Here is a 12,292-nt window from a genome sequence, read left to right as displayed (position 1 = left end):
ATCATCCTTTGATATCACGTGGAGCGATTTAGACAGGTTTCTGAGATGCTGAGGAACTCTGGTAGATGCAGGTATAGATAGGATAGATCGAGTGAATCCTTAGAAGACTATAAAAGCAGTAGGAGTATACTTAAGAGAGAAATCAGGAGGGCAAAAGAGCAGACATGAGATAGCTTTGGTAAATAGAATTAAGGAATATTGAAAGGGTTTTTACAAATACATTAAGGACAAAAGGGTAACTAGGGAGAGAATAGGGCCCCTCAAAGATCAGCAAGGCGGCCTTTGAGTGGAGCTGTAGAAAATTGGGGAAATACGAAACAAGTATTTTGCATCGGTATTTATTGTGGAAAAGAACATCGAAGATATAGAATGTCGGGAAATAGATGGTGACATCTTGAAAAATGTCCATATTACCGAGGAGGAAGTGCTGGATGTCTTGAAATGGGTAAAGATGGATAAATCCCCAGGACCTGATCAGGTGTACCTGAGAACTCTGTAGGAAGCTAAGAAAGTGATTGCTGGGCCTCTTACTGAGATATTTGTATCATCGATAGTCACAGGTGAGGTGGCAGTACACTGGAGGTTAGAACATAGAAATGTACAGCAGAGTACAGGCCCTTTGGCCCATGATGTTGTGCCGAGAATGAATCCTAATGTAAAATAAAATAACTTAACCTACATACCCCTCAATTCACTGCTGTCCACGTGAATATCCAGCAGTCGCTTAACTGTCCCTAATGACTCTGCTTCCACCACCACCGCTGGCAATGCATTCCATGCATTCACAACTCTCTGCATAAAGAACCTTAGAACATAGAACATAGAAAAATACAGCGCAGTACAGGCCCTTTGGCCCTCAATGTTGCGCCGATCCAAGCCCACCTAACCTACACTAGCCCACTATCCTCCATATGCCTATCCAATGCCCGTTTAAATGCCCATAAAGAGGGAGAGTCCACCACTGCTACTGGCAGGACATTCCATGAACTCACGACTCACTGAGTAAAGAATCTACCCCTAACATCTGTCCTATACCTACCACCCCTTAATTTAAAGCTATGCCCCCTCGTAATAGCTGACTCCATACGTGGAAAAAAGTTCTTATGGCCAACCCTATCTAAACCCCTGAGGAGAAAGTGAGGTCTGCAGATGCTGGAGATCAGAGATGGAAATGTGTTGCTGGAAAAGCGCAGCAGGTCAGGCAGCATCTAGGGAACAGGAAACCCCTAATCATCTTGTACACCTCTATCAAGTCGCCCCTAAACCTTCTTTTCTCCAATGAAAACAGCCCCATGTGCCTCAGCCTTTCCTCATACGATCTTCCTACCATACCAGGCAACATCCTGGTAAACCTCCTCTGCCCCCCGTTCCAGTGCCTCCACATCCTTCCTATAGTATGGCGACCAAAACTGCACACAATACCAGAGTCTTATACAACTGCAACATGCCCTCAGGGCTCCGGAACTCAATCTCTCTACCAATAAAAGCCAGTATGCCATATGCCTTCTTCACCGCACTATTTACCTGGGTGGCAACTTTCAGAAATCTGTGTACATGGACACCAAGATCCCTCTGCTCATCCACACGACCAAGTATCCGACCATTAGCCCAGTACCCCATCTTGTTGTTACTCTTCTTTTGATGTCCCCTCCATACCTTTCTCCTAATATCTTAAAACTATGACCCCTCATGCCATTCAACCCTGCCTTGGGAAAAAACCTCTGGCTATTGACTCTAGCCTTTCCTCTCATTATCATGTATACCTCGATCAGGTCACCTCTCTTCCTCCTTCTCTCCAGAGAGAAAAGTCCGAGCTTAGTTGACCTTTCTTCATGAGGCAAGCCCTCCAGTCCAGGCAGCAACCTGGTAAATTTTCTTTGCACCCTCTCCAAACCTTCTGTATCTTTCCTTTAGTAGGGCGACCAGAACTGGATACAATATTCCAAGTGTGGTCTCATCAGGGACTTGTAGAACTGCAACAAAACCTCGTGGCTCTTAAACTCGACCCTCCTGTTAATGAAAGCCAAAACACTATATGCTTTCTTAACAACCCTATCCATTTGGGTGGCAACTCTGAGGGACCTATGTACTTCAACACCCAGATGCCTCTGTCCCTTCCCACTGCCAAGAATCCTGTCTTTAATCCTATATTCAGCACTCGAGTTCAACCTTCCAAAATGCATCACTTTGAATTTATCCAGATTGAACTCATCTGCCATTTCTCAGCCCAGCTCTGCATCCTGTTTATGTTGTGCTGCAGCCTGCAATAGCCCTCGATACTATCAACGGCACCTCTAACCTTTGTGTCATCTGCAAATTTACTAACCCACCCCTCAACCTCCTCATCCAAGTCATTTATAAAAACTACAAATAGCATAGCTGTGTCCACTACTTTTTGACTTTTACATAAATAATTTGGATGTGAGCACAAGAGATATAGTTAGTAAGTTTGCAGATTACACCAAAATTGGAGGTGTAGTGTATACAGCGAGGAAGGTTACCTCAGCTTAAAACAGGATCTTGATCAGATGGGCCAATGGGCTGAGAAGTGGCAGATGAAGTTTAATTCAGAGGTGCTGCATTTTAGCAGGACTTACACACTTAATGATAAGGTCCTCGGGAGTGTTGCTGAACAAAGAGACCTTGGAGTGCAGGTTCACAGCTCCTTGAAAGTGGAGTCACAGGTAGATAGGATAGTGAAGAAGGCATTTGATATGCTTTCGTTTATTGGTCAGAGTATTGAGTACAGGAGTTGGGAGGTCATGTTGTGGCTGTACAGGACATTGGTTAGGCCACTGTTGGAATATTGCGTGCAATTCTGGTCTCCTTCCTCTTGGAAATATGTTGTGAAACCTAAAAGGGTTCAGAAAAGATTTAGAAGGATGTTGCCAAGATTGGAGGATTTAAGCCAAAGGGAGATACTGAACAGGTTGGGGCTGTTTTCCCTGGAGTGTCAGAGGCTGAGGTTCCAGGGAAACCTTATAGAGGTTTACAAACTCAAGTGGGGCATGGATAGGATAAATAGACAAAGTCTTTTCCCTGGGGTCAGGGAGTCCAGAACTAGAGGGCATAGGTTTAGGGTGAGAGGGGAAAGATATAAAAGGGACCTAAGGGACACAGAGGGTGGTACGTGTATGGAATGAACTGCCAGAGGAAGTGGTGGAGGCTGGTACAATTGCAACATTTAAAAGCCATCTGGGTGGGTATATGAATAGGAAGGGTTTGGAGGGATATGGGCCAAGTGCTGGCAGGTGGGACTAGATTGGGATATCTGGTCGGCGTGGATGGGTTGGACTAGAGGGTCTGTTTCCATGCTGTACATCTCTATGACCTTATGACTCTATGCCTGGAAATCAAGTTTACACTGACATCTACTGGCTTCATTCTCACAAGAATACCTGTGAGCCTAAATTTAAATGCTTTTATTATTCATCCTTCAGTTGTAGAAACATTACTTGTATGAGTTTCATTTAGACTGGGTTCTATTTTTGGATTGGGTACATTGATGAAAAGAAGTTTAACATTTTGTTTTCCTGACTTCCAGGAGGAAGCCTCGCCTGGGATCGTCCAACATTGCACTCAGCCGATGGCTCCCAGCTCGCTATGAAGATGGGTTTTCACTTCCACTGGGCTGGACTCCAATCAGGCTGCATTTTGGATTCCGGCTGCCACTGGTAATTGTTTGCAAATCAGGCAAAAATAAATCAAAATCTCTATGCTATCCATAAAAGAGCTGTCTGTTTGCGGTCACCAGTAATATACCAGTAATATACCAGCATCATACTTGGGGCAGGTAATGAGGTGTGCTAGTGTAGTGTACCTTCTTTATGACCCCAGCTGATATTATTACTGAACAAATTAGATCATGGATAGATTATATTTTATGTTCTTTAAATATAACAAGGTGGTCTGTCACTGAACCACGGACCTACAATATTGAAGATTTGGTTTTAATAATCATTTATTAATCAAGACAAAAGAAGATCAAACCGAATAGACAAAACTATTTTCACATGATACAAACTATAAGATTTCAAAACACTCAGTAACATACAATCCCATTTATTCCAACATCACCCCCCAAACACCAGAAAGAACCCATTCTCTGTCACTTTTATGGATTGACCTAATTTTTCTTTCAACTCCCAGTCCTAAAAGTTGGATAGCCTCTTCTTTGAGTGTTCACCTGATTGAGCTTTGACTCTCCTGGCTTCAAATAATCACTTCAGGGTCTAACTAAATATTTCTGGGTGTGGAGTTTTCAAACTGCTTATACTGAGGTAACTTGTACCTTAACCACTCTAAACCATGTTCTCTCTTCAGGAGAAACTGCTTTACACATCTAATTCCTAGTGTGACTTCTTCAAACTGAAACCAAAAAGCAACGTTTTTGTTTCCAAATGACACATGTTTCCTCTAAACAAAAAAGAAACCCTATTCAGATCCTTCTGACTGAAATTCTAAGGCATTTCATTCTTTACCTTGTCCACTGGTCCACTGTGAACACTTTCCAGGAAATGTATCTTCATACTTTTAAACCATCAAGGGCCCTGAAAACCAAACAAATCTGAAGCCTGTAGCAAATGATATTAAAATGCATATAAATCTCACACATTACACCCTACTGCACCTAGAGTTAACCTGTCAGACAGGATGAAATTCACTTTTACCCTTTCAGTGTTCAATGCTATTTTATGAGCTCTCTTTGCAACAGTTCAACACTGTCTTAGTGGATGTGGACACAAAACACAACTGACTCTTTAATGCAGTAGTAACTGAATATACATTTGCAGTATCATTGGAAAGACCACAATGCAATGGTGTATTAAATGGTCCACTGGTTGGACAAGATAAAAAGAAAATCCCAGTCTGCTATTGAATGTCTCTAGCTTGGCATGTTCTTTGTGTTCTCATGGGGTTTCAGTCTTTATTAATGTTTTCTTAGTCGGGAACATGTTGTAGAAGAGCAGATGAGAGGACAGTAGATATATCATTGATGAATGAGCCTTGACATGATTTCATGTGATGAATGTTTTCCACTTTTCCTCCAGGTTCGACAAGTGTCAAATGTTATCCTGAGAACAGCCAATAAAGATGTGGTCTCAGATTTAACAAGAAGTCATTTTTTTATGCAATGGGGTCAGTGGATTGATCACGACATGAGTTTAAGCCCTTTTAGTGGCAGCCTCCAGACCTTCAATGATGGCATCAATTGTGACCGAACTTGTATTCAGCAAAGTCCTTGTTTCCCAATTAAGGTTAGACCTCTATTCTACTCCTGAAATTCTTTGTATAGCATGTGATCTTTTCCCTTCCTTGCATCCTTGATCCAAGCATTTTCTATCGGCTCACCAGTGAAATTAAGAGTATTCAAATGTTTCCTGGAGATCCAGTTCAAAATTCTTAACGATACCCTCTGACCTGGTTTGACCAACAGTCTTTACTCATAATAGATCATGAGAGATGGAACTGAATTCTTCTATAGTAATTGAAATATTGACTAAGGTGGAATTGGGAGTAGAGTGAGGAACCATGTGGCATCTGATCGATGAATTATTGAGAAAAATTGAGACCAGTAGAAGATAGATCTGTTATTATACTCTGGAGCTATAGTGTCAGATTACCCATTGCGGTTAAAAAGAAATAGAACATGGGGTTTCTGTAATACCGACTTGATGTGTCTTTTTTCAGTTGTGTTCTTAGAATCTTCATTTGCACTCTTCTTCAACACTCTCCACTAAATCAACAAGAAGTCAATGTCTGGAGTCAAATCCAATGATTTCATCAATGAATTTTTATAGTTAATGTACTTTATTCTTTGAGCTATGTCTTGAATTGTGTCTATCCTTGATTATGTATTTGTAACTTATCACAGCTATTCTTTGTTAAGACATTCTTGTCAAATGATTAAATTTGTGCTTTTAAAAACATGCATTTATTCATTGCCTGTGCATAGTTCCTATTCTGCATTAACCTGCATTATTTTATGGTGTTATACTCTCATTAAAATCAACCAACTATTGCTTAGTCTTTTAATTTATCTGTTCTGAACCTATTTGCCTATCTTTTGTAAGCTTCCTGACTATGTGCCTTGGTGTCACCAGGCAATATTAAACAATTGCTGAAGTCAACTGCTCCATGTTATTTATTCTGTGAACAACAGAATGCAGAACAATTCCTTGTAGAATTGTCCCAGTCACTGACTGCAGACAGAGCCTCTTTCACTTTGATCTAAAGTGTCCTTGATCTTTCCTGACAGATCCCTCCAAGTGACACAAGAATCAAGGACACAACTAAATGCTTGCCGTTCTTCCGGTCAGCTCCTGCGTGTGGCAGCGGTGAGCTGGGTGCATTATTTGGAGATGTCAACACTCGTCAGCAGATCAATGCACTTACTGCTTTCATTGATGTGAATGAGGTCTATGGCAGCACAGACTGTTTGGCCAACAAACTCAGAAACCTCACTAATGAACTTGGCCTGTTGGCTGTCAATGAGAAATACTCTGACAATGGACGAGAATATTTACCATTTAACACCATTTCAAGCAACCTTTGTGGAAGTATGGGGGAAAGTTGTTTAACCAGTGAAAATTCAACTCCATGTTTTTTGGCTGGTGAGTATTAGCTGGATTAAGAACTTCTGTCTCAAGTCACTTTTATACGGGACATTCTTTTTACATGCAGTGCTCCAGCTTTACAATCGTTTAACACGCATCACAGGAATTTACTGTACATAGAAAGAAAGGTGTTAGGAGTTATCAAGTAGTAATTGATTTTGTAAGAGTTGGAAGATGGCCAGAGACAAGAATAATTGAAATATGAGAGAACATTGCACAAAGCTTTGCACATTGCAAAGATTTACTTTGCACAGTAAAGTCTGAAGAAAATAGCAATCTAATAGGAATTGAGCAATAGCAAGACAAAAAGGGCAATACCCCACCACTGCCTTTTTCATTATCCATTCAGTCACTGCTTTTCGTTTTGAGCTGGGCAGATCAGAAATGTATCTTTATAGGTACAAACTTGTTTGTCCTGTGTAACTTGGATGTTGCAGCTTGTGTGGTGTTAGTGGTGAGGTGCTTATGATGCACGTTCCATCTTTTGGCACTTGGCAAAGTAAGGTCATTAGACTCAAAAAGTAAGCCATTCAAGCCTGCTAATTGGGATGAGATGTGATAATCCTCAACTCCACTTCTGACTTTTCCCCATAACACTTGGTTCACTTACTGGTAAAATGTTGTTCTATCGCAGCCTTGAATATATTAATAACCCAATCTCAACAGCTCTTTGTGATATAGAATTCCCACAGATTCACAACCCTCTGAGAGAAGAAATCCAAGAAGTCTCATAACTGTTTTAAGTGGGTAACCTCTTACTCTGAGATTTTGCCTGAGAGGTCCTAGACTCTCCTACAAAGGGAAATGATCTCTCCCTATCTACCATGTAAAGTTCTCTAAGAATCCTATTGTTTCAATAAGATTTTCTCTCATTCTTCTAAACTCCTGAATACAAGCCCAGCTACTAAAATCCTTTTCATAAGGAAGCTGTCCTAACCTAAGCTGAACTTAGTGAACCTTCTCTGGACTGCCTACAATGATAGTATGTTTTTCCCTAAGTAAGGGGACCAAATCTGTTCTCAGTATTCTGTGTGTAATCTAACTAGTATCTTGTATAGTTATGACAAGGCTTTCCTATATTTATACTCCATTCCATTTTCAATAAAGGCCAATATTCCATTTGCCTTGTGTTATGGACCAGGCCAGACCCTCAAAACATTTTTAAGCAGGTAGCCCACACTGTAACTTTGCTATTTGTTTAGGTAAGTGTATATTGGATATTCCTGGAGCGAATTAGCTGATCCGACTGCCAAAGTTTAAACAAACATAATTTATTTCTAATTTACAGAATGAAACACAAAGAAAAGAAAATAGAATACTGGATTACTTATCTTATCCAAAAATCCAACAGACTATCCCGACTTAATGATGCTGTTCCGACACAATTTGCAACAGTCCCAATAAATACATCCCTTAGCATAAACAGTAAAAATGAAACAAGCCAGGGCTGACAGGTTTGAAGTTAGAGAGAGAGAGAGAGAATACCCGGCTGGACTTGCCCCAGCAGCCTTTCTTCACATACACTGCTGCTGAACTGAATCAAAATCTTTACTCTAAACGAAGGCTAGCTACCAGCTAGCTGGCCACTCCCCTTTGATTATACCTTTTTATTAAGATATGAAAGCCTTAGGCTAGAGGCATTATCTGTTCGGGATAAAAGTAAAGGGCCCCTGTAAACCTCAAAACCAGCGTAGTTAGAGCTGAGCCAATTTCCCCCCATCTGGAAAAACCTCAAGGGCACAGTAACCTTGTAAAAAGACCAACATTGTGACAATTACCTATTAGCCTGCTGAATGTGGAATCTAGCATTTATGTACGAGAAGCACCAACTTCCTTTGTCCAAATCCTTCAGCATTCTTTCTCCATTTAAATAATATTCAGCTCTTCTTCTTGCCAATTTGCATAAAATAGTTAAACTCTCATTTTCAGACTTTTATTGAAGCACAAAACCAATCCACATTGACTGTCACAGAATATAATAAATGATCAGATTTTGTTCTGGTACGGCTTGAGAGATAAATGATGAACAATAGGAATGTTGAGGGTCTCTACTTCCAATCATATGTCAATCAGAGAGAAGAATGTACGGGACATTCTTTTTACATGCAGTGCTCCAGCTTTACAATCGTTTAACACGCATCACAGGAATTCACTGTACATAGAAAGAAAGGTGTTAGGAGTTATCAAGTAGTAACTGATTTTGCAAGAGTTGGAAGATGGCCAGAGACATTCCTGGAGCCTTGGTTTACATCTCATCTGAAAGGTAGGATCATTGACAAAGTAACATTTCCTCAGTGCAACCCATACTGCAATGTTAGCATTCTCTCAATGTAAAACTACAATAATCCCAGCCTAGATTGTCCAGTTTCCAGAATGAAGCTTTACGTTTTGTTTTCAATGGTGAGAATATTATCACAAGGCTAAAGGTACATTTTGTGACTCCATCCTTAATCCTCTGTTGATTACTCTTATATCTCTGAGTCTTTTAAATTGTGGTTTCAACTCTACTATCCCAGAGACAAGAGCACGTAGTCCATGTTTATATTCCAGTGCAGTCCTGAGGGAATGCCCCACTGTCACAGGTGCCATGCTTTGGATGCTATATTAAACCAGAATCCCATCCATGCTCTCAGGTTGATGTAAATTATCTCATAGCACTACTTTGAAGCAGAAGCTTCATTAGATCGCTATTTGTCACTCAACCACTATCACTCAAAGTTTATAATGTAAACCATTATCTCTTGCTATTTATGGACTATTACTGAGCACAACTAAGCTGCTATATTTCCTATATTATAACAGCGATAGAAAGGATAGTGATGAAGGCATTTGGTATGCTTTCCTTTATTGGTCAAAGTATTGAGTACAGGAATTGGGAGGTCATGTTGCGGATGTACAGGACATTGGTTAGGCCACTTTTGGAATATTGCATGCAGTTCTGGTCTCTATCCTATTGGAAGGATGTTGTGAAACTTGAAAGGGTTCAGAAGAAATTTAGAAGGAAGTTGCCAGGGTTGGAGGATTTGAGCCAGAGGGAGAGGCTAACTAAGCTAGGGCTGTTTTCCCTGGAGCATTGGAGGCTGAGGGGTGACCTTATGGAGGTTTATAAAATCAAGAGAGGCAATCGGTAGGATAAATAGACAGTCTTTTCCCTGAGGTCGGGGAGTCCAGAACTAGAGGGCATAGGTTTATGGTGAGAGGGGAAAGATATAAAAGAGATCAAAGGGGTAAAGTTTTCACACAGAGGGTGGTGCATGACTGGAATGAGCAGCCAGAGGAAGTGGTGGAGGCTGGCACAATTGCATTTAAAAGACATCTGGATGGGTATATGAATAGGAAGGGTTTGAAGGGATATGGGCCAGGTGCTGACAGGTGGGACTAGATTGGGTTGAGATATCTGGTCGACATGGATGGGTTAGACTGAAGGGTCTGGTTCCGTGCTGTACATCTCTATGACTCCACTTCAGCATATTTATTGTCTACAGCTTACTTTAAAATGTCTTGATTTTGTGAAAGGTGACTTAAAAATGAAGATCCTTTAATATTTTGCCCTTAATATTTCCTTTTCAAAATTAGAGTCCCAAAATCTCTGGTGAAGATAAACTGTATCCATTAGGTTTTGGTGCCCTACATTTTCAATGATGTCCTACAGTCTTGCTGGTTTAACTGCAATCAGTAATCCTCCCACATTTTCACCATTATGCATTGTAAAATTATCAAGATCTCCTACCATCTCCAATCTTTTAAATCCATGTTCAGATTTTTTTTTTCATTCATTCATGGGTTGTTGGTGATATTGGATGAACCACCATTTAGTGCCCACCCTAGTTGTCTTTGGGAAGGTTGTGTTGAGCTACCTTCATTTTTCTACAGGTTTTTTTTCTTTTGTCAGTAACATTGTAAAGGATTGTAGACCTACCACTTGTAAACTTGAATGCATTTGTCTTCCCACAGGAGATGTACGAGTGAATGAACAGCTAGCCCTGTTATCATTACATACAGTGTTTCTCCGGGAACACAATCGTTTAGCAAGAGAGTTGAAGAGAATGAACCCTCACTGGAGCGGAGATACGACCTATCATGAAGCGAGAAAAATCCTGGGAGCTTTTCAGCAGGTAAAGAGAAAATGTCATTTAGACATATGTAGGAACAAATATGGGCTATCTTTAATTAAGTTTGTGGTTCATCACATTTAATCAGACTATAAATTGTTCAATTATTTTGACCTGTTTTCCCTGTTTCTGGTCACTTGACATTTGTTGATGTAATGCTACCTTGACTTTCAATGTTGATGAATATATTCCTAGCTAATTGCAGATAAACAATGTTTTATTGCTCATGTGCTTCCAGGGGAATGAGGTTAGAAATTGAAATGATCCACTGCAAGTGTGCACCCCAGCCTTGGGGTTAGGCAGTGGTGTGTCCACACTCTGGGGTCAAGACAATCGGGTATCAATGTTTTGAGGTCAAGACTGTGGCATGTCTTGCTCTGGGGTCAGACAGTAGGGCAGAGTGGGTTGCCCGGCTATAGTGTCAGATAGTTGGGTACCCATGTTCTCCAGTCAGTATCTGAGCTAAGATGGCCTGTTGCGTTCAGAAGACTTCTCCTTGCAGTGGTAAACGTTCGAATGTATTGAAGTTGATAAGGAACCTGAATGGGATGAGGTGTATTCTAGGATATTGATGGAAGCCTGTATCCATTTTGTGGAGGAACTGTCTCTAATTTTCCAACCTTGGAATGCCAGCAATTGATAAAATTGCCAATGTTGCACACTTGTTCAGAAAAAAGTATAAAGGCAAGCTCAGCAATGGAGTTGGTCATTTCAATCTCAGTGGAGATCTCATTTTGGCAGATTCAGAATAACTGAGGGAGGCTAGCATAATTTTTCAAAGGACAAATGGTGTTGAACTTGCTTGAGTTTTTTGAGGTATTACGAAGGCTTCATAAGAGGTTCATATGGAGGATATAGATTAACAGATTTGATCAAGTGTACAATGTATCTATGAAGATTGTTAGATCTCATGTCCAACAAGAGGCAGTAGCAACATGACTTTTAATGAATTTGGCTGAATGAACAAAAACAGAGTATTGGTAAAAGACTGTTTTTCGGATGGGAGCAGGTTTATAGTGTTGGGCTCCATAGAACTCATCCTGTGTAGATTAATGACACAGATCTTAATGTAGAGGTCACAATTTCAAATGTTGTAGATGATATAAAACTTGAAAGTTTTGTGAATCATGTTGGTGTTAAACTTAAAGATGGACAAGTTGGTGAAATGGTAAATGAAATTTATTGAGGAGAAATGTGATTTATTTGTGACAAGCATTAGAAGTCATTTATTTCGATAGGAAGAGCATAAAGACACAATATGAAGTAGAGTGCGATTCCAGAAGTAGTGCAGTCTCAAAGAGACTGGATGCATTAACAATTGAAGGTGACACACAGATTAAGTGAGCAGCTGATAAAGCACACAGAAGCATGAACTTTATGAATCAGGGCATAGAATCTGAAAGCAAGGAACTCTTGTTAGAGCTGTATAATACTGCAGTTCAGTCTCAACTGGAATATTACATCCATTTCTGGTCACCACCTCTTTGCAAGGACGTGAAAATGTTTGGAACGAGAGCTGAAACAATTCAAGAGAATCATAGAATTCCTACAGTGCAGATAGTG

The 12,292-nt window shown here is 40.4% G+C and overlaps 1 protein-coding gene across 1 annotated transcript in view; it reads left to right on the top strand.

Moving 5' to 3' along the window:
- Positions 1 to 12,292, top strand: part of LOC122564093 (myeloperoxidase-like) — a 51,629-nt gene that overhangs the window by 17,996 nt on the left and 21,341 nt on the right. Inside the window, exons 6-9 of the mRNA XM_043718653.1 lie at positions 3,545 to 3,674; positions 5,052 to 5,258; positions 6,260 to 6,614; positions 10,572 to 10,732. Coding sequence (XP_043574588.1) covers positions 3,545 to 3,674; positions 5,052 to 5,258; positions 6,260 to 6,614; positions 10,572 to 10,732 — 853 coding nt within the window. The remainder of the gene's footprint in view (positions 1 to 3,544; positions 3,675 to 5,051; positions 5,259 to 6,259; positions 6,615 to 10,571; positions 10,733 to 12,292) is intronic.

Source organism: Chiloscyllium plagiosum, chromosome 28, assembly GCF_004010195.1.
Source record: "Chiloscyllium plagiosum isolate BGI_BamShark_2017 chromosome 28, ASM401019v2, whole genome shotgun sequence".
Taxonomy (NCBI): Eukaryota; Metazoa; Chordata; class Chondrichthyes; order Orectolobiformes; family Hemiscylliidae; genus Chiloscyllium; species Chiloscyllium plagiosum.
The sequence above is the reverse complement of the archived record's forward strand: the minus strand, read 5'-3'. Positions and strand labels throughout refer to the sequence as shown.